This window comes from Episyrphus balteatus, chromosome 4 (genome assembly GCF_945859705.1).
Source record: "Episyrphus balteatus chromosome 4, idEpiBalt1.1, whole genome shotgun sequence".
NCBI classification, from domain to species: domain Eukaryota; kingdom Metazoa; phylum Arthropoda; class Insecta; order Diptera; family Syrphidae; genus Episyrphus; species Episyrphus balteatus.
This window is the reverse complement of record NC_079137.1, coordinates 10911445-10933956: the sequence shown is the minus strand read 5'-3', so window position 1 is coordinate 10933956 and position 22512 is coordinate 10911445. Positions and strand designations below refer to the sequence as shown.

At 29.3% G+C, this 22512-nt stretch overlaps 3 protein-coding genes across 4 annotated transcripts; all 3 read right to left on the bottom strand.

Moving 5' to 3' along the window:
- Positions 1 to 253: 253 nt before the first annotated feature.
- LOC129918170 (uncharacterized) lies at positions 254 to 7207 on the bottom strand. The gene is made up of 9 exons (XM_055998545.1): positions 6990 to 7207; positions 6431 to 6933; positions 6006 to 6369; positions 5758 to 5948; positions 2214 to 2218; positions 1576 to 1796; positions 1023 to 1519; positions 585 to 948; positions 254 to 520 (listed from the first exon to the last, which is right to left on the bottom strand). The coding sequence occupies exons 1-9, from the start codon at positions 7204 to 7206 to the stop codon at positions 336 to 338; spliced, it is 2547 nt and encodes an 848-aa protein (XP_055854520.1). The 5' UTR covers position 7207; the 3' UTR covers positions 254 to 335.
- A 3104-nt stretch (positions 7208 to 10311) lies between these two features.
- Positions 10312 to 11974, bottom strand: LOC129919608 (uncharacterized). Its single transcript, XM_056000552.1, has 4 exons — positions 11633 to 11974; positions 11075 to 11571; positions 10652 to 11015; positions 10312 to 10593 (listed from the first exon to the last, which is right to left on the bottom strand). The coding sequence occupies exons 1-4, from the start codon at positions 11844 to 11846 to the stop codon at positions 10415 to 10417; spliced, it is 1254 nt and encodes a 417-aa protein (XP_055856527.1). The 5' UTR covers positions 11847 to 11974; the 3' UTR covers positions 10312 to 10414.
- A 7582-nt stretch (positions 11975 to 19556) lies between these two features.
- Positions 19557 to 21058, bottom strand: LOC129919607 (uncharacterized). 2 transcript variants are annotated; one of them, XM_056000549.1, is made up of 4 exons: positions 20803 to 21058; positions 20256 to 20749; positions 19833 to 20199; positions 19557 to 19776 (listed from the first exon to the last, which is right to left on the bottom strand). In XM_056000549.1, the coding sequence occupies exons 1-4, from the start codon at positions 21041 to 21043 to the stop codon at positions 19595 to 19597; spliced, it is 1284 nt and encodes a 427-aa protein (XP_055856524.1). In that variant the 5' UTR covers positions 21044 to 21058; the 3' UTR covers positions 19557 to 19594. The 2 variants fall into 2 exon arrangements, with proteins under 2 accessions (XP_055856524.1, XP_055856526.1); XM_056000551.1 differs by having other exon boundaries at positions 20256 to 20746.
- Positions 21059 to 22512: the final 1454 nt, after the last annotated feature.

Genomic DNA, 22512 nt, shown 5'->3' with positions numbered 1-22512 from the left:
TTTGGGGGTGTTAGGGGATTTTCAAATACCGTTTCGTATTCAGTGCGACTAGCTCTACAAAACCTGATAGGTCTCCGCCCGCGTATATTTTAAAACCTCATTTTTGTAACACCGTGTTATTTATGTTGAACATAAACTTTTATTCTCTACTTTTTCCACTGCTTATTAAAGGGTTTATGTTGAATTTAAATGCTTAAGGTTCGATTAAGCAAATGGCTCTAAATTGTTAAACTTACCCAAAGAAAACTATCACCATACAGCACAAATTAGTTTAATATTCGTATACAGTTATACACTTTATTTTATTGATATAAATCAAATTATAAAAATTGTATTTAAAATTCAAACATTCCTCTATTTTCCCACCATGGCAAGAGTTGTTTCATAAATTTCACATAACGTGGATTCATTTTAAGTTGATTATTTTCTTCGCTTTCGACCATTAAGCTTTCCATGTCACCTTTGCCAGCGTTACCATCAGCCAAAACGACAGTCATAATTGATGTTCCAACCCAAAAACCTTGAAAGAAAAACAAACAGTAAAGTTTGACCAAATAAAACTATTTACAAAGATATGTACTTACTCCACAAAGAATACTTGATCATGTAATAATGAATGTCCTTTAAAGTTGGAATAAAATTTTGATAGTTCAATAGTTTAAGATTTTCAACCAAACTTTCATGATAGACCCGTAGAAAATAATCAAATTCTTTAACACGCAAATCGTAACTAGCTGAAGCTGTGATAAAGTAGTACAAATCTTGAGCTGGATTTCCATAGCAAGTTAGTTGATAGTCAATAAAATATGTATCAGTTACATTGCCATTTTTATTATGCTCAAACATGATATTATTGACCCAACAATCTCCATGATTTAGAACATTGAATTCATTAGGATCGGGAGTTGTTGCTTTTTTATACCAATCGAAAAGTTTATCTGGATTTGGCTAGGAAATAGAAGATAAATATTTTTTAGTACTTTTTTAGTACTAAAGATCTAAATTCTGTTAAAATCACTTACCCACATAGAAATATATTTCTCACAACCACCCCATTTGGGTAAAATATTCTGAAACATTGTCGCCGATCCAGATCCAAAACTCTTAAAAGTGTCTCTATATTTTTCTATAAATAAACTGTGATTTAAATTTTCCGAAAACGGTCCAAAACGTTCATAATAAACTGCTGAAGCTGCATGCAAGGCGCCTAACTTTACCAACACACATTTCATATGTTCCATATCCATACCCTCCAAACGATTTACATTCGTGAAGTTCAATCTTCGTAGATCATCCATAACAAGTGACATATAGCCAGGAGTCTCGAGAACATATTTACAATTTGGACCAAATTGTATTTTCTTACCAACTTTTGCATAGAGTTGTGTGAATTTTGGATAAATATCTTCCAAAATCTCTCGATCTTTAGGGAATCCATAAATCGAATCGACATAAGTTCGTGTGGATTCACTTTCGGCTCCGGTTTTGATGACATACGATGTTTGGACAGTGCTGCCATCTGTTATATATTTTTTTAAATTGAGATTTTGAACTTTTGGCACGAATTTAACCTACCTTTCAATTGAATATCAATATGTGTTCGTATGATCCTTGATGCATAATTTTCTCCAACACCAAGAGCTGCCGTTGCAGTGAAATTCAAAATTTTGGAAAAATTTGGAAAATCTTTCTTGACGATCTTTTCAAATAGTTCTTCATTGATCCAATTGGGGATGATTAGATTTGCGTTTGGATTGACAATGGCAGTTTCTGTTTTGCAACCGGGCGCCATTTTTCTGTAATATGAATAAATGCACAATTTGAATGAAAAGTGTAGGTGGCAATTGTGTTTCTAAATCAAACTATTTTTTTTATCTAACAAAAACTTTGGAAACGTCTGATGAGGAATAAGTAAAGTTAACTCAATAACTAAAAAAAAAAATATTAGTAATAAGCTCAATTAACAATTCTGCTTATAAGAAGCTTTATAGAAACCACATTGTTACCTGTTAGGCCTTATAGAAGCAAAATTGTTAATAATACCTAAAACAAAATTAAAAATAGACAAAAAAATCAACTGAATTTAAGTAGCACAAAGCACATTTAAAAAGTTAAGATCTCAATTTTCGATTAAAATACTGCACAGTGTTTGATTTAGAAAATCCAAGAAGATTCACGAGTTTTGTAACCAAAGACGTATTGAAAAAAATTACGTGTCCTTAAAAAAAATGAGTTTTAAGGTTTTATGTTGGACCCAATTACGAGAATAACGTTTCGTTGGTCTTGAAATACTATTCGCACTAAAATTCTGCTTAATCTTAAAGTTTCTTAAAACTTACTGATTCTGACAGATATTTCTAAAAATAGATTTTTAACAATCTTCGTTAAAACACACCTTAAAAACTGTTGAAAAAAATTCAATTAAAATTTCCCCCAAACGACACGTATCGATCTATTCACTTGAAAGAATACTCTCTAAATGAGGTAAAATTTAAGCTTCAGAAATAACCACCATTCATAAATTTCATAACAGACAGATGATAATTTTGCAAACAAATTGATACTTTTTAAACAGATTTTTAAATGAAGTCGTCAAGGTTGTAAAACTTAATTTTTTATTTGGTTTAAGTTTACTTTAAAAAAAATGATGATAACAAAATAATACTTTTCGGCAAATTCAAAAAGAAAAAAAACTTATTCAGGGCCGGCTTTGAGACATGTCCAATATCAATGATGCTCAAGGCTCCGTTTCGTTTTTTTTTCACAAAAAAAACAATATTTTCGTTGATTCTTTTTTTAATTTTAAATAAAGTTAAAAATCAATGGAAAAGAAAATTCTAACTTTTATTTTTTCCAAAAATTATTAATAAAAATGCATTTTTTCCAAAACTTCTTTTAAGGTTTGAATTATTTTTTTTTTTTAAATATAAATTCTAATAAAAAAACCAATTGATTTTTTTATTTAATTAATTTGTTTTTGAACTTTTATTTACCTATATTTGTATACAATATTTATGTTTATGTGCAAAAATTAATAGCGACCAACATGATAAGCAAATATGTGCGATCCAGGCGTGCATTTAATTATTTTATTTTGTCTGGCTTGTGTCAAGTTCAAGTTTTGTTTAATTTTGGTTTTATGGTTTTTTTGACTGTGAACTGATAATGATTTATGAATTTGCGATTTTGGAGGTACCAAGACAATATGAGTTTACTAATGTATTTTAAGATAGAGGGTATCAAAATATAAATACAAATAAAAAAAAAAGAGTTAAGACAAAAACTTTTACATACTCGTACATAGATGCTTTCGACTTTACTATGTTTTCATCTCTCAACTCAACTTCTCTTAACTTCCAGTGTAAATTTAGGTTTTAAGAATCTTTTCCAAAGGATTTTCTTTTGCTTATTCCGAATCTAGAGTAAACATTTTTCTGTCATCTATATTATCTAATTATCTAATAAGTCTTCCAAATTCGAGCCAGATGAGTTTATATTTTTAGTTTTTTAACAGATCGATCCGAGATATGTTCTTGAAGTAATTCCTTTTTTAAAAATAGTGTATTCATAGTTTGATACTATATATTAACTTTTTTTAAAACTTGTCATTTCTCATGTCCATAAATAACCGAGATAATTTTTTTTTTTCTTAAGAAATCCGACTTTTTTATGAGGTAATTTTTTCATATTATTCAAGTTTTGCACCTTTTCAGAACGTTTCAGAATAAAAAAACTTAAATAATATGGAAAAATTACCTAAAAAAAAGTCGGATTTCTTAAGAAAAAAAATTTTATCTCGGTTATTTATGAAATGTTCCGAACAATGTTATACCATTTTGAAAAGAGAATTGAACACACCAACTTTCAAGGCAATTTGCCGAAACGTCGTAGTCCATTTTTTTTACACTACGGCTCATTGAATTAGAGTCATGTAAAAATTTTTAGTACTAAGTTGGGTAAAAAAGTAATATTTTCTTCAAAACTGATGTAGCTGAGTTAAAATTTTTGAATGCATTTGATAGCAGGGTTATTCAAGGTTCCGTAACAAAAGAAAAAAATGAGAAAACTTAAGATTTGTAGTCACGGCACATGAAAAACCGTCACAGGGTGACCATTTTTTCGACTTTTTTTCAAATGCCCATAACTCCCAAAATATATGGCTGCGATTTTTTTATTATTTTTCTGATAACTGTCACCACCTACCCTATCTACCGTTTACGTTTCGACGTTAACTTTTGGGACACCCTGTATAGATTTTGAACAATCAAGAATTGTTTTTTTCGAGAATTTATCAGTCGAGATCTTTGGTATTCTATATTTGTTTTCGAAAACTTTTCCCGAGTTAGTTTTTATCGTAAGTATTAACGGAGTTATTAACATTAACATGAGTAAAGGCATACCAAAGTATACCTTTTCTTAAATCATCGCTAAAGGGTATCAACTTTGCAGATAGAGAGTTACTGTAGAACAATTTTTTTCTTAGAATATACCCAAGAATCATCCCTCAAAATCTTCTTATCTCATCCCGGGACACCCTGTATGGGCACACTTATTAGAATGGGTGCGTGCAAACTGCTGCGTATATGCAACTTTTTTTTTTTAAATATTTAATTAATTTTTCTTAAGAAATAATTTAGAACCTCATTCCAATAAAGACACTTAAAATAATCACAGTCAGTTTTGATTAAAGTTCTCTTATTATAAACGGTGAAAGGTCTTATAATACGAATTCTATGTAAAAAAAAATAATTTAAAAAATAAAAAATAAATAAAATAATAAAAAATCTCTACATAGTCTTCAAATCTGAATAAATTTTCCTCAATTTAAATATTTCTACTGAAAATAACACTCCTCCTATTTTTTTTTTTTTACTAAAATTATATTTTTGTGCTTTCAGGTAAGGAATTTATATTGAATGTTGGAAAAAGATCAAAGTGAGTAAATTTTTTTTCTTTTTTAATAAATATTATTTAACTACTGTACAAATAAAAACCCAAAAAGGACACCAGTTATTATAGCCGTTTAATCAGTTTTTTTCGTCAAAATGTTTGTTTTAATTTTTTAAAAAACAAAGTAAATATTTTTTGTAGATTTTCTGAAAAAAAGAAAAAGTGTTCTGAACTGGTCTGATGTATCATCATTAGGTCTTTGATTTTGTGTATCATTGCTCTTATTAAAGACATTCTAAAGCGGCATTTAAGTAAAAAATCCTCTTTGATTAACACCCATTTGTCAATAAGGAAATAGATAAACAGACAGAAATTATGATATCATGAGCATAATGTTTTGTTTAACTAATAGTATAGGTAGATATTTAAATTTATTAAAAAGTCAACACCAAATAAAAACTTTTAATTTCTAAAGAAAACATGTAAAAATGAAAACAATTATTTCTTGTTTATTTAAACATAAATCGTTTTTATTTCCTATATTTAACCTTATAGTTAAATAGTTTGAATGTAGATATATAAGTTATTTATTATAAGTATTTTTTTTATTTAAACTAGGTAAGACTAATTTGACAATTTAAGTATTAGTATCTTATTGAAATTAAATTCATTCCATCTTAGAAATGTGGCAAATGGCAATTCACTTATAAAGAAGTTAATGAGTTAGGTACTGTCATTTAATTTGAAAAAAAAAAAACTTTGACCGTAGAACATAGACTTATCAATCACTGATCAACTGTTTTCAACTGTTTTTAATTATTCTCTTGTTGATAAATTTTTGACAAAAACTGCAAATCGACAGAATTAAATTTCAAAAACTCCCCGATTCTCCCACCACGGTAAAAATTCTTTCATTGCTTTTACATATTTTGGATTTGTCAAAATTTGACGTCGAAATGCTTTTCCTTCTTCGGTATCAACTGTCAAATTATCCACACTTGCATTTTCATCTGGTTTTGACAATATTAATGACAAAAATGATGTTGCACTGTAAAAACCTAAAAGACTCGTTTTGTAAATTGTTATTAATTTTGAAAAAAAAAACTGAAACTTACTCCACAATGAATATTTAATCATTATCATATGAATATCCTTTAAACTTGGTATTGGTGATTGATAGTTTAAAAGTTTTAAAGTCTTTGCCAAATGTTCCTGATAGATTTTCAAAAATCTATCAAATTCTTTGATTTTCAAATCAAATTGTGCTGAAACTGTTATAAGAAAGTAAATATCTTCAGCTGGTGTTCCCCATTGTGTGATTTGATAGTCAATGAAATATGTTTCTGTTACTTGACCATTTTGATCATGTTGAAACATTATGTTATTTGACCAACAATCTCCATGATTTAAAACATTAAATTCAGTTGGATCAGCAACTGTTGCTTTAAGAAACCAATCAAAGAGTTTATCAGCATCAGGCTGAAAATTAAATACATTTTATTATCAATTTAACAAGATATCTGTTTAAAAAAAATCTTACCCAAATTGGAATGTATTTTTCACATTCACCCCATTCGGGTATAATTTCAATAAATGCCTTGTCTAATCCAGCTCCAAATTGCTTAAACATATCCCTCTTATCTTCTGTATTTAAAGTATTTCGTAAAATATCCGAAAACGGTCCGAAACGTTCATTATAAACCGCTGAAGCAGCATGGAATTCAGCCAATTTTTTCAACGCACAAATCATATGATCCATATCTAAACCTTCAAAACGATCGACATTTGAAAAATTTCTCAATTTCAAATCTTCCATGATCATTGCTATATTGTCAGATCCAGGATCTTTGATAAATTTACAACTTGGACCAAATCGAACCGCTTCAATACCGGCTTCGGCAAATAATTCCTCATATTTCGGTAGAATTTTCTCATACATTTCTCTTTCCTTTGGAAACACATTTAGAGCATTGACCATTTCTTGAGTTAGATCACTTTCTATAGCTGTCTTGGCGATGTATGAGGTTTTGATAATTTTGCCATCTTTAAAGAAATAAAAGTTAACAAATTGATTTTATGTTAAAAGAAACTGATTTTACCCTTAAGTTGAACATGAATGTGAATGCGAATCATTGTTGAGGTGTAATTTTCTCCAGGTCCAATAGCTGCTAGAGGAGTGAATTTGAGTATGTTTGAAAATTCTGGAATATTTTCTTTCAAAATATCGAGAAACAGACTTTCGTTGTATATCCAATCGGGTATCTTGAGGTTATCATTGGGATTTGATATTGTATCATTGGTGTTGATGGAATCCATTTTATTCCTGAAATGCAACAAAATTTATTAGCAGTTCCGTGAAGGGCATGTATCTGTTCCAAAGTTATGAGCTCTGAAACTAACTTTGTCGAAAACACTTTTTTTTTAAAGCAAAGTAAAACGTTTGTTAGCAAAAACATTTTAAAAAATTATTTCTTCAATTTAATAATATAAAGAAATAACAAATTATGGTGTTAGAATGCAACATTGAGGAACTCCACCAGATTTTTCAAAGATTAATTTTTAAAATATGAAAGAAATAGTTTAAAGATAAGACGAAAACAAGTAAATACTAGATTGTGTTTACCAGTGTTCAAAACAGTTTAAAACAATTTTTCACAAAATTCTAAGGGAACTAATAAAAAAAAGTTACATCAATAACACCACGAATAATTAAAAAAAAAATCCAAATTGAATTAAAAACTTCTATAATTTCAATAATAGTCACATACTAGTTCATTTGTTTTTTTTTTTTCTATTTTAAATGTTAATTATGTATAACAAGATACTCTTGTAAACAAACTTAATATGAACTTGAACACAGGTAGTACTGAAATGAAATAATTCATTAACAACATGAATTCCGGACGAGACAACCTTCTACATACTACTTGCATAATATGTTTGTATCATTTTTATCTAATGATAACGTAACTATTCGCATCGTACGTAAGATTTTCTTGAGAATAGTGAATGCAATTGAAAAGTTTAAATGCATTGTCATTCAATTAGAATTAAAAAAAATATAAATAAACAAATGAATTTAATAAAGAACTTTGATAGGTCGTAAGTCTTGGCTTAACCTAGTTTATTTAATTCTTTGTGTAAATTAATCGTATTTAAATCACCAATACTGTATTAGTTTGTTAGATTTGTTCCATGGGCTATGAAAAAAGACAACACCGAAAAAAAAAACAAAGAATTCAATTTTCTAAATTTTAGGTTGTTGTGGGTATACCCCGTTCCGGCGCCGCTTTGTTAACATACCACAACCAATTTTATATTAAGCCTCCATGCAAAAACATAGAATTTATGTTCGACATAAAAGGTTTAGGTTTATGTTGATAATATAGGCCCCATTCAGCAACTTTTCTACAATGCATTTTAATTTTTATTTGGTCACGTGCTTAGCTTCCCTCACCGTTTTTATTATAATTTTTATATAAACATCGCAAAATACATAGAATTTCATTTTTATAAAGGCTGCATTTTGTCTACAGACCACTACATGATCTATCCGCCCCACGCTTAGCTCCCATGAGTTAATTTATAATAATTTATAAAAACATCGCAAAAACATAGAATTTAATTTTCTTCATTAACGCTTGAACTGAAGGCCCCTTTCACCCAGCTCATAAAACTACCACTATATGGCCACGTATTTAGCATCCATGAGAAAATTTGTAATTATTAAAAACATAGAAGAAATATACATTTCAAAAAAAAAAAAAATAGAATAGCTACCTACAATTTTTAACATAAACAGTTGATGTTAGAAGTGTAGGCCCAATTCCACCACTTTGCCTGCATACCACTATAATTACGCAATTAGTTTCCATGAGCTTATTTATTTAAATTCATAGAACATAGCAAAGAACATAGAATCAATGTTCCTAAAGGTTGTTTTTGTAATTGTAGGCCCCATTTATCCGCTATATCCGCCCCGAATTTAGACTTAATGAGCGTTTTATAATAGTTCATAAAAACATCGCAAAAAACATAGAATTCAAATTTCAAACCCTTTTAATTCATTTAGGTACCTGAAAAATGAAAGATTTTTATTTCTTAACAACTTATCTTCCTACAGACTATCAATACTTTGCTAAAACGTGGTGGAATCAATTAATCGCACATATGTAGTTGAGGGTATTGAACTTGAATCAAAATAACTAAAACGAACTTGTATAAGATATTCTTATCAATTTCTGATAATCAAATCTAATATTATGCCCCTTGAAAACTTGCCAATTATTGTTTGATTCATTTGGATTCCAAAAAACTTTGAAAGGTATGAAGATAGTTTTTTTTTTGCTGCACTAGACGGATATAAAAAACCCATAAACTGTATACATATAATTTTTTCATTATCTATCGCCTTTTTTAAGAACATTAATTTTCAATGTTTTTTTTTAAATTTTTTTTTTGAACCTATAACGTGGTCTTTAACTACATAGAACCTCGGTTTAACAACAAATAAATCACAATAAACTTATAAATAGCTACTCCACAGAAGAGTGACGAAATGATAAGAGTAAACAATTAAAACTTACCATGTAATAGATAAATATACTTAAACAGCCCTATTTATAAACTCATCATAGACAGTACATAGCATTATGTACTCTTTATAATGTCTTTAAACAGAAAATTGTCATTTATAAACTTTATGCAACGTTTAATAGAGCTTGTATAAGCTAAACGCGTTTTTAGGTTGTTTAGAGCTTGAATAAGAATATATTTTGCTTAAATGTCAGTTGAACATCAAATAATTTTCAGAAAAAGAAAACACAGCAATCATTTATATTTTTTTTTTATGTCATTGAAGAATTTATTTTTCGAATTATATTTATAATTTTGTAATCAACTGAAACAAAATATAAGAAATTGTGTTTTTTCGAGATTTTTTCCTGATATAAGATGTGAGAACTTTTGGCCGCAGTACCTACATATGTACATATACAAATGTGGGTTTTCTTTTCATCTTTTTCTTTTTACATAGAAAAAATGATTTATGTATGTTTCTTTTTAATTGATGTAATTTTTTTGGAGCATGTGAACAATTTGTAAGCAAGAAGAACAAATGAAATGTGTTTTTTTTTAGATTTTCTTCTTTATATGACATCAAGAACTTTCGCTCACGTTTTTGTTTATTTTCAAATCAGATGGAGTTATTTTATCGACAGATTTTTCATTTTTAGTACTTATTTGGACACAAACCTAGCATAACTATAATTGCTAAAAAAATATTTTATAAATAGAAATTTATGTAACGTTGAATAAAGGCTACATAAAACTTTATTCATTGTATAACTATGTAGCCGTTTAGAGCTGTTTAGTGGAATCTAATAAATAAGGCTGAAAGTCTTCAATATATGCCTGCCTATGTATACTTTGTTAAATATTTATTTTTTTTAATATATCTACAAATATACAAAATTTTGAACTAAAAATAAAAAAATAATTAAAAATATCCCTTTTTGAAATTTTACTATTCAAATACTCCACGATTCTCCCACCATGGCAATAATAGCTTCATAGCTTTCACATATCTTGGATTCATCAGACTTTGCTTTTGGAAATCCTCATCATTCATATACGTTTCAATATTGGCATTTTCATTTGGATCCAACAATACCACAATCATGGTATTAATTCCCGTAAAATATCCTGCAAATCAAAACTTAATTTGAAAAAGTTCAAAAATACAAACTTGCTAATCTCTTACCCCACAATGAATATTTAATCATAATGATATGAATATCCTTCAATGTTGGAATTGGTTTTTGATAATTTAACAACTTCAAATTATCTGCCAAATTCTTCTGATATATTCTCATCATTTTATCAAATTCAGCTACTTTAATATCAAGAGCTGCTGACGAAGTAATTAAGTAATAAAGGTCCTGAGCTGGTGTACCCCATTTGCACATTTGAAAATCCACAAAATAAGTTTGTTGGATTTGTCCTTGGTCGTTGTATTGAAACATTATATTGTTGGACCAACAATCACCATGATTTAAAACTGCAAATTCATCAGCTGCAGGATGTTCATGTTCAATAAACCATTTAAGGACTTTTCGATAACTTGGCTGTAAAAAGATAAATTTTCTTAAGAAAACACCTTGGTTTCTGAAACTTTTTAACCTACCCACAAATCCAAATACTTTTCACAACCACCCCATTTCTTTAAAGCTTCAAGAAACTGTTGACGTTTAACTTCTCCATGTTCTTCAAAAAATTCCATATTCTCTTCTTTGAAAAACGATTGAGTGAAATGTTCCGAAAACGGTCCAAAACGTTCATAATGCACTGCCGATGCAGCATGAAATTCAGCTAATTTCTTTAGAACTTCTTCCATATGTTGCATATCAAGACCAAGACAGCGATCAACGTTTTTGAATTTCTTCTGTCGCAAATCTTCCATGACAATTGTTGTTCTTTCAGGTGAATCTTCAGTAAGTTTGCACTGAGGTCCAAAATTGACAGTTTTTCCAACTTCTTTGTAAAGTTGTTCAAATTGTGACAAAATATTTTGATAGACTTCTTTTTCTTTTGGAAAGATACTCATGTGTTCCAGTAATTCGGAAGCTTTGGAGCTTGGTAAAGTTGTTTTTAGAATGTAGGAGGTGTTGATGATACTTGAGTCTGTTTAGAAAAAGATTTTAAAAAATTAGTTCTGAAACCTTTAATAATTGCCTTTATTTACTTTTAAGTTCTATGTCAATATTGACACGAACCATGATTGATGTGTAATTTTCTCCAGGACCAGTAGCAGCTATAACTGCAAATCTTACAATTCTCTTGAAATCTGGATGATCTTTTTCAAGGATTCCTTGAAAGTAGTCTTCTTTAATCCATTCGGGAATTACAAGTTTTGTATTGGGATTATCATTGTTGTTTTTGTTTGTTGTAGACGACATCTTTGAAAATGCTTTTTGTCAGTGTTCCTTAAATTATAAAGAAATGTTTAACGGCTATCGGAACTTCTAAAAAAGGTTTTGCACTATCAACTGATATTCAACAACTGCTGACAGGTAAATCAAACAAATCAAAAATAACTTGCAGATATCAGAACTAGCTAGTTTTTAGTTGTTGAAATTATGCTTATCTATAATTTTGCATTACCTTTCTGCAGGTTTTAAATACTATAAAGACATGATAGAAAACTGCAGATATAGAAACTTTGAGGGAATTTTATAGGAAATTGTAAATGAATTTATTGCTAATAAATAGGTTCTGCTAAGTTGTTCAAAGTTCTTAAATAAAAATATTGATAAGTTATTAATTACGATTTTCTTCACCAATAATGATGTAATTAGTTGTAATGTAAAATTAAGATATTACAAAATTCTAGGTCTCAATGTGAAATTACATTACTCAGCAAAAAAAAAATCACATGTACCATGACTATGCAGAATGTATAGTTTGAAGGCATATTAAAGATACGAGTTTATTGTTAAATGCAATATAAGTAGAAACTCTATAATTTATATAAAATACAATTCTAAGTCGTAAGAACTTGCTAGAAACGTGTAAAACTTTGACTTCCATACAAAATGATCTTAAAAATCTTAGATCAACTTTATTTTGGACAGTATTTTGTATTGGAGCTAAAACTTAGCTTTTGGCAGGTAGCAAAAAAATCGTCTTTTTTAAAGAGCTTAATGTCCAAAAAAATTCAATGAATTTATTGTATGAAGTTGCATTTTTAGAAGAAAATAATTTAAATAAAACAATTCTGTAAAAAAGTGTTGTCATTTCTTAATTTTTTTAGTAAGACCCCTTTTTAAAAAACATCCTTTTATGAATTGATTGACCTACCCATTTTTAAAAATTAAAAAAAAAATAATAATACTAATAATAACGTATGATTGTGTTGCATGAACTTACTATTATTATAAAAGTTGTTTAGAGCGCTAAATTTTTTTTTATGTAAATATTAATTAGAACTGTTTTAATTTAATATTAGTTTAGATTTTATAAAAAATTTAAATTTCAAAGTAATATACATTTTTTTTTCAAATAACAGAAGCAACTTTTAAAATTGTTTTAACCCCAAGCGAAGTAACGATTTGATTTGTTACATAACAAGATGGTATGGAGTGATTTTTGGATACCCTAAAAATAAAAATAATTTTCATTATTTTTTCACTTTGTTTAGAAAAAAAAAAACGCTTTCCTTGTTAAACCCACGTGAATGCTAATTTTTGGTTTAGTACTAATGCGAGAAACTTCGGTAAAGTCTTAATTTTGTTTTTAAATTCATAAAAGGATGTTTTTGAAAATGTGTCTTACTAAAAAAAATTAGGAATACGTAAACTATTTCGCATGAACAGGCAGGCTACATATGAAATTTTTGTATTGGTGAAAGATGATAGTCGACCGATGATAGGTTATAAGTGATCTGATAGATGACAGCAGTGGCGTATTGAGGGGTCCAAAATCATGTTATTATTTAGCTGATTTCATCATAGTCTACATTATTAACTTGTTCGTAAATCTTAGAGATTTAGGCCCATTTGCTGAAACGGAACTTAAATCTTTATGTGAAACATAAACCCTAAAGTTCTACATAATCGTTTGCACGAACTTTAACTCGTGTCATAAATTCTTTTAAGTTTAACATAACTTAGGGGCAAGAAATAGTAGAACATAAGGGTTTTATGATCTACATAAGAAATTTTTATTGAGCAAAAAGCCATAAAATCCCTTAAAAATGATGTTGTCTATAAAATTAACATCAGTAATTAATTAAAGAATGGTCAACTCACTTTTATACGTTAACCATGATACAATTGGTCGCATAAATGTTTACAGAAGTATTTGTCAATTTTTTTCCATATATTTGTCAATTTTCCGTCACTTAATTGTGACACACAAACACATTTGTAAAAAATTTCCATCACATGAATAATTTTTTTTTTATCAAATCAAACACATATTTTTAATCAGTTTCACTATATTTAATTAATTTTTGCAATAAAAAACCACAAAATAACAAAATTATTAAAAAATTTCAGCTTAATTGCTCAAAAAAAAATAAAATTAACTGACGTTTGTATCGATTTGACATTCGAATTTGAAGTTCTCAGCGATTTCTCGCATGAAAGTTAAACATTGCTAGGTTAAACATAAATTTTTTTTAACAACTCAGAATAAACTAAGTAAAACACAAGGACTATGTTCGACCTAGCTATGAATCAAATTTATGATCCGTATGAGCAAATGGGCCTTAGAGGCAGCTCAAATGATCGAGCCCCCTCCAAATTCTGAAATGGCTGTTTGAGTTTGTTTGAGTAAGAACCTTAGCTGACGTTGAGGGTTGGGATAATTGTTTTCGGATATTAGTCCAATTCAGAATTCTTCAAATAAAATTTTATCCATGTTTATAGCAGCAGTAATTTCACTTTAGAAATGAAACAAAAATTGATGATCCTTCAGTTTTGACAGTTCGAAGCATTTTCGAAGTTTTCAAAACCGATCGAAGATCAATTTCACTTGAAATTGAAAAGTGATTTCAATTCACTTTCGGTCAAATTGCGGAAAATGGGCGTTTATATCGAAAAAAGTGATGAGTATAACTCAAAAACTAGACGTGATAGGAATAAATCCGTAAACAAAGTTCGAACGAAATAAAGTGTTTTTTTTTTTGTTTTTAAGGTAAGTCAACACCAAGCTGTTTATGTAAAATGTTTGGGATGCAAGAACTTTGAAAAAAAAACACTACTTTTAATGTAAAGAAGAAGATAGTAGTAAGGAGTTGCCGAGAGCAGGAAAATTCTACTATACCACTTTCAGTACCGCAGCACAGCGCTTTTCTTTCGATCAAAGATGAATAAAAAAAAGAGAACAAATGTTCGTACATTCACCATATAAAAAATTTTGGAAACATTTTTCAGCCCCCCCCCAAATTTTTTTTGGATACGCCACTGGATGATAGGATAGGTATCAGATGCCAGATGACCAAAAATACACTTTGATTAACATTGAGTAAAAAAATGTAACTTTTTTTATACTCAGAAAAGTGATCTGGAAATTTTCATATTACGGACTAAAAGCTTTTTAATTTTCAAAATTTTACTTAAACGGGTTGAGGCTTTTACACAAAAGTTAAAATTATTGCAGAATTAAAAATGTATGAAACTTTTAGATTTTAATTGCCGACTAAATTATAGTTTAATAGTGTTCAAAAAAAATTTTTTTTTCGAAACAATTTTTTTGCATATTTGTTTATTGTTTTTGTGCCATCCTATAATAGTCTAAGAGCCAGCGACCTAAAGTTTGCAGGTAATTGCTTAGTATTCAGCCCTATGAAATATGTTTAAGGACATCCCCAGGCATGTTACTGAAAAAAAAAGTCTCGTCAGCCGTGGCAAAAATTTTGAAAAAAAATAATTTTTTTCACATTCAAGTGCTTGGCAGACCGTTTTTGCCACGGCTGACGAGACTTTTTTTTTTGCAGTAACATGCCTGGGGATGTCCTTAAACATATTTCATAGGGCTGAATACTAAGCAATTACCTGCAAACTTTAGGTCGCTGGCTCTCGGTCTATAATTTGACTAACGCGAATTTCAGACTATAAGTACTTTCCTGATCAAAAAAACCAAAGGGTAAAATGCAACTATTTTTTTGTATTTGCTAGGAATTTGATATAGAGACAAAAATTATGAGAGGCTGAAGATAATTCCAAAAATAATGAAGATGAGAACTTCATAAGAAACGTTGAAAAAAAAACCTTTAGACAACTCACTTTTTTTTTTTTTTAATATTTTGACTTGTTGAGTGATTTTATCAAAAGGTATTTTATTTTATTTTTGAGATAGGCTGACGTATAGTGAACTATCTCGTTCTTCTTTAGTTTTAAATCTTAAAAGTTTTATTGAAGTTTTCAATATTTTAATTTCAATTTATTATTATTCGTATCACAAACAATAACGACGTAGGTAAACGTTTATTATTCTTTCAAGAGAGTCAAACTTTTAAATATTTATAGTACATTTTTCTCTATAAACAAACACGCGCGATTCGACCCACTGCGCTTAACTATTTTGCTTTAAATATTTAACAAACAACATCTCGTCAATAGTTTGTAGATTTTTAATTATTTTTAATTAGTTTGTAGCTTTGAAAATCTATATTTATCTATAAAATATGAGGTAGGGGTATCTATAGTTTATCTTGAACACTCATGTAGTTTTTATTGTAACTTAATTGCTAGCATGGAACAGACATTATTTAAATATATAATTGTTAAGTACTGCAGTGATTATTTTATATTTGTTTTTATACACCTACCAATGAAGTTACATTTTAGTTAGGTAGTGCGTCAAGAATATACATAGTTGATTGCAAGGAACAGAATAAAGTATGTAAGCTGCGAATCATTTTGAAGTGATTCATAAGTATGCTATTAATTTTAAATGTGACCATCTTCTCCCTATCAGAGGTTTGTAAAGCTGTTCTAATTCTAATTTAGTTCTAATTTGCCAAAGTTTAATTTTCAGAAAGCAGCTTTGTGGCTTGATAGTCAAGTCTCTTCAAGTACGATATGTCGTCGTTCTTAAAGATGATACTTGATACTCTTGCTCTATTCGATGAATCGTTTGTTGTAGCCGCTTCTGTAGCCTGTGTCTTTGGTGTAGCATATTCTGATTGTTAATATAATACCTATTTGTTTCGTGAGGTCTTCCCGCTGCTTCTGGTTCCCAAGTTCGTCGAAGACCTCTTTACCTAAATGGTCGATATTGTTTCAATCTTGAACTTAAACAGGGATGGAATCGTAAACGCGATAGTCTATAGTTGATTATTAAAAAAATGATAGTTTTTCTCCAAAACTTTTCTCTTTTTAAGCCCATTTGGGGTTGGGGTCAAAATTCTGCCGGGGTCAAAATTCTTTTGTCAAAATTCTGCTTTCAAAATTCTGCTTTACAAAATTCTGCTTTCAAAATTCTGCTTTTCAAAATTCTGTTTTTCAAAATTCTGTTTTTCAAAATTCTGCTTTTCATAATTCAGCTTTTCAAAATTCTGCAAAAAATTAAAAAAGGGTTTGGAAAATGTTAAAAAGCGCGCGCTTTTTAACATTTTCCAAACCCTTTTTTAATTTTTTGCAGAATTCTGTAAAATCATCTTTTTGAAAAATTATCTGCTTATTTGATTTGATTTGAATTAATTTTTGTTTTATAAATAAATAAATTTGAAAATATTAAGAAAAGGTTTTTAATATCAAGGGGCACGGTAGTGCCCAGCCAAGTTCTCTAGCAACTTTGGCACTACACCCTTATTTACAGGAAACAACTCAGGCCATTTTCGACCCCCCTCTAACTTCCACACCAAAGATGCTAGAAATTTCAAACTCACTACATTTGTTGAGCTCGTCAATTAAACATTTCCGAAAATAACTAAAAATTTATTAATTTATCAAATAAAGATGAATATTCAAAAATTTGAATAAGAAAAGGAATATACAACATCGGTTCCAATTAGTATACATATTTTATTTGAAAGAAAGTCAGTATATGCATTTCAAAAAATATTTTCTACACTTAAATAAACAAATTTAGGAAAGTACCAATGTTGAATTACATTAATGAGGTGTATTTTTCTTTAGCCAGCGCATATGCTATAAAAAAAAAAAAACAGAATTAGCAGAATTTTTTTGTTCAAATATAATGCTGGCAGAATTTTGAAAAGCAGAATTTTAAAAAGCAGAATTTTGAAAAACAGAATAGAAAAAAAGCAGAATTTTGAAAAACAGAATTTTCGCTGAAAAAGCAGAATTTTGAAAAGCAGAATTTTGAAGCCAGAATTTTGACCCGATCCCGCCCATTTGCTCATACGGATCCTAAATTTGAATCATAGCTAGGTCGAACATAGCTTTTATGTTTTACTTAGTTTGTCATATAAATAGAAAAGTCATTTATTTAAAATTTGTTTTGAGAAATTTCAACTAATAAAATGCAAAAACTTGCTAAATCTTAAATTTTATGGTTTTATATCGTCTTAAATAAGTGAAAATAGTGATAATGACAAAAAAATGAGGATTTATAAAAAAAATAAAATTGAATAATGTGACGGATTGTTTGTATTGTGAATGTGTTTGTGGGTCAAAATAAAATTAAAAATGCAACAGAAAAAATGTACAGTGTCGAAAAAAATTGTGCGGTAACTTTAGTAATCTGCTGATGGTTAATGTTTTTGAATGCATGTTATTGTCAATGATTTGAGATTTGCTGCTTATTTTAACACCTTAATCTTTTCTCAAGCGGAATTATTTATTTTTTTCTCAAAAAAAGCAACTTAAGAAGAACATAAACTGCTTATGTTCTACTATTTGTTACCCCTAAATTATGTTCAACTTAGTGTGATTTAGGAAGTAGTTTTAAGTTCGTGCAAACCGTTATGTAGAACTTAGCTCTTTATGTTCAACTTAAATATTTAAGTATCGTATAAGCAAATGGCCCTTAGTTTGGAAAAGCGTGATTTTTTTGGGTGCAAACTTTTTAATCGTAAATTAGCCTACTCTTAAATCATACTGCTTTCCCAAAAAAACTCCTGCAAGTCGAGTTTCTTTGCATTTGCTGATAAGTGCCAGTAGTTTGGTTTGTTGAGTTTTCCATGTTTATGCTAATGCTGTAAGTACTTCTCTAGTTTTGTGTCCTGTCCCAAGTTCTAGTGTTTTCAACTCGTATTTCGTGAATGATGGTGTTTCCAGTGTTTGGGAGGTCTAGTAGGGTGAGTTGAGAAAATGGTGCCTATAACTAAGCAATCCATCTCGTCTTTGCTGAGGGTAAATCTTTCCATCACAGGTACAGTACAGGCAGCCCCACTGACTGCGGCTCGAAAAAGATTTTCAACTTTTGCTTTTTGTTTTTTCGTTCTGTACTTGACTTCACCTCTGAAATGATGATATTTGAGGTTTGAATGGTAGAATTTTATCAAACTTATTCGGAAAAAAATTACTAAAATAAAAAAAAAAGAACGCAAGTTAACAAGCGTGAAAATGCTTTGAAAGCATAAGTTTATAAAATGGCACTAAAAACACCTTAGCACACCTTTAGACACGCTATAAAATTCCCTAACTTATCTTAATAGCTTAAAGTCAGACCTAAATAGGTTTATAAAAATGTTCCTTAGAACGGGCATTGGAACACTCTTTATAATACCAGTTGAGGATACTTTTTTGAATATTAAGGTGAAGATTTAAACCGAAAGTCTAAGGCCCAATTTATTCACTCTCCATTATTTTTAAAGGCTCCATTAAAAATTATAAAACTGTCAAATCGCATACAAATTTTAAAATTTCCCTTTTTTAATGGCGACTTTAAATTTAATGGAGTGTGAATAAATTGGACCTAAGTCAGTTTTTGAAACTCGCCTTAAAAGTTTAAAATAACTCGAAAATGAAGTAATTTAGTGATTTGAAGAGTCAAAACATCTTTTATTAGCCTATGCAATACCTTACAGAAAGTTATGACTCTAATTTTTTACTTATTTGATTTGCCAATAAACAAATCGCTCCATTGCAATCCTAGGTCATGCTTATGGAATGGATTTCTGAATGGAGATGCTATTGTACCATATTTGTCATTTAGGAGGAAATTCGTTTTTTTTTTTGATAAATTAAAAACAATCAATATTTATTGTGTAAGTAAATAAAATTTGAAAACATCAACATAAATCCAAAAGTCCCCGATTATCCAACCATGGCATTATTTCTTGCATCGCTTTCACATAGGTAAAGTTACTATACATTGCAGATTTCAGCTTAAATTCATCCTCCCTGTCAATATTTGAAATAGATCCCAAATCAAACATAACAGCTGGTAAAATTTGTGAAACAATCAAATAAGCTAGAAAAAAAAATATTAGACAGGCTTCCGAAATCCGAAAACTTTTATTTTCTTACCAGAAAGTCCATTTTTCAGCAATGCCATATGTAAATTCCTTAATTTCGGCAATGGCCTATGATACTCCAATCTCATCAAATTGGCAATTAAATTATCATGATAATATTTTATCATATAATCAAATTGTGACAGCTTAATATTCATTTGAGCTGATGTCAATATCAAATAATAAAGATCATAAGCTGGACTACCATATTTGCAAAGTTGAAAATCAATAAAACAAGTTTCTTTGATTTTACCAAAGGCATCATATTGAAACATGATGTTATTGCTCCAGAAATCACCATGATTTAGAACATTAAATTCACTCGGGTTGAATTTGGCAGCTTGAATGATACGATCCACAAGACAGTTGTCACTATCAGCCTTGAACAAAAATTATAATTGTGTTAAATTTCGTCAAAAATTTCTGTAAGACCTACCAGCATCTCAGCATATTGAGAACAGTTCTTCCATTTTTTTAGATGATTCAAAAACATTGCTGAACTATTTAAAGTTGTCAAAATTGATCGATATTTCTCGGTAAAAATGGAATACATAAACTGTTCGCCATAGGACCCATTTCGTTCGTGAAGACATGCTGAAACAGCATGAAATTCAGCTAACTTTGTAAGAGCATGCTTCATGTGCGTCATGTCAAGACCAACAAGTCGATTCGCAGTTCGAAAATTCTTCCTGCTAATATCTTCCAGAAGAACGTATTCCAATGAAAGATTCTGGGAGAACTTATAGCTTCTTGGTGCAAAACTGACACATTTTCCAGCCTCCTCGAACAGAGATTCAAATTTTGGAATTATTGATCCGTACATTTCTTGTTCTTTGGGAAAAAGCATCAAGTTTTCAAGAAGAGATAACATACTATCGTCATTGTGATTTGTTTTCAGGATAAATGATATAGTCTTGGTACAGCCATCTTCTATTAAGAAAAATGTCAAAAATTTCGTTAAAGTGTAACTTTGTCAATATTACCCATCAAATCCACATCAATCGTCACTCGAAACATTACTGATGAAGAATTTTCTCCAGGTTTTGTTGCAGGCGTGACAGTGAAGTTAGTAATTTTCGAAGCCTCTCCATAGTCGTTTTTGACAATATTAGCAAACAGCTTTTCCTCCAACCAATTGGGAACTAGAAAAATTTTATTGGGTAAAGTTTCCAATTGGGAGATGTTGGTTTGTATGCCATTAGTTCCGTTAAATGTTGCAGACATTTTGCTGAAAGAAAAATAAAAGAACGTTTGCTATAAATTTCCAACCAACAACTGTTTATCATTTTCATGAACCATCTTTTGCCTCAGATATAGATGGCGCTAAAGGTTTGAAAGTGGTTTTCTATAAAATCTTTAAGGACAACGCTTTAACGGACTCAGAACTAAGTACGTAGTACTAAAAACTATGAACTAAGAACTAAGAACTAAGAACTAAGAACTAAGAACTAAGAACTAAGAACTAAGAACTAAGAACTAAGAACTAAGAACTAAGAACTAAGAACTAAGAACTAAGAACTAAGAACTAAGAACTAAGAACTAAGAACTAAGAACTAAGAACTAAAAACTAAGAACTAAGAACTAAGAACTAAGAACTAAGAACTAAGAACTAAGAACTAAGAACTAAGAACTAAGAACTAAGAACTAAGAACTAAGAACTAAGAACTAAGAACTAAGAACTAAGAACTAAGAACTAAGAACTAAGAACTAAGAACTAAGAACTAAGAACTAAGAACTAAGAACTAAGAACTAAGAACTAAGAACTAAGAACTAAGAACTAAGAACTAAGAACTAAGAACTAAGAACTAAGAACTAAGAACTAAGAACTAAGAACTAAGAACTAAGAACTAAGAACTAAGAACTAAGAACTAAGAACTAAGAACTAAGAACTAAGAACTAAGAACTAAGAACTAAGAACTAAGAACTAAGAACTAAGAACTAAGAACTAAGAACTAAGAACTAAGAACTAAGAACTAAGAACTAAGAACTAAGAACTAAGAACTAAGAACTAAGAACTAAGAACTAAGAACTAAGAACTAAGAACTAAGAACTAAGAACTAAGAACTAAGAACTAAGAACTAAGAACTAAGAACTAAGAACTAAGAACTAAGAACTAAGAACTAAGAACTAAGAACTAAGAACTAAGAACTAAGAACTAAGAACTAAGAACTAAGAACTAAGAACTAAGAACTAAGAACTAAGAACTAAGAACTAAGAACTAAGAACTAAGAACTAAGAACTAAGAACTAAGAACTAAGAACTAAGAACTAAGAACTAAGAACTAAGAACTAAGAACTAAGAACTAAGAACTAAGAACTAAGAACTAAGAACTAAGAACTAAGAACTAAGAACTAAGAACTAAGAACTAAGAACTAAGAACTAAGAACTAAGAACTAAGAACTAAGAACTAAGAACTAAGAACTAAGAACTAAGAACTAAGAACTAAGAACTAAGAACTAAGAACTAAGAACTAAGAACTAAGAACTAAGAACTAAGAACTAAGAACTAAGAACTAAGAACTAAGAACTAAGAACTAAGAACTAAGAACTAAGAACTAAGAACTAAGAACTAAGAACTAAGAACTAAGAACTAAGAACTAAGAACTAAGAACTAAGAACTAAGAACTAAGAACTAAGAACTAAGAACTAAGAACTAAGAACTAAGAACTAAGAACTAAGAACTAAGAACTAAGA

What these genes read in the sequence shown, in the direction of transcription:
- LOC129919608 (XM_056000552.1), bottom strand. Translation starts at nt 11,846, where the DNA reads ATGTCGTCTACAACAAACAAAAACAACAATGATAATCCCAATACAAAA. An exon ending in AAAAGTATTTGGATTTGTGG is followed by an intron (nt 11,016 to 11,074) that starts GTAGGTTAAAAA and finishes ATCTTTTTACAG; the next exon opens with CCAAGTTATCGAAAAGTCCT. An exon ending in GATTAAATATTCATTGTGGG is followed by an intron (nt 10,594 to 10,651) that starts GTAAGAGATTAG and finishes TTTGATTTGCAG; the next exon opens with GATATTTTACGGGAATTAAT.
- LOC129918170 (XM_055998545.1), bottom strand. Translation starts at nt 7,206, where the DNA reads ATGGATTCCATCAACACCAATGATACAATATCAAATCCCAATGATAAC. An exon ending in GATTAAATATTCATTGTGGA is followed by an intron (nt 5,949 to 6,005) that starts GTAAGTTTCAGT and finishes CGAGTCTTTTAG; the next exon opens with GTTTTTACAGTGCAACATCA. An exon ending in TATTGATATTCAATTGAAAG is followed by an intron (nt 1,520 to 1,575) that starts GTAGGTTAAATT and finishes AATATATAACAG; the next exon opens with ATGGCAGCACTGTCCAAACA.
- LOC129919607 (XM_056000549.1), bottom strand. Translation starts at nt 21,043, where the DNA reads ATGTCTGCAACATTTAACGGAACTAATGGCATACAAACCAACATCTCC. An exon ending in GATTGATGTGGATTTGATGG is followed by an intron (nt 20,750 to 20,802) that starts GTAATATTGACA and finishes TTTTCTTAATAG; the next exon opens with AAGATGGCTGTACCAAGACT. An exon ending in GCTGAAAAATGGACTTTCTG is followed by an intron (nt 19,777 to 19,832) that starts GTAAGAAAATAA and finishes TTTTTTTTCTAG; the next exon opens with CTTATTTGATTGTTTCACAA.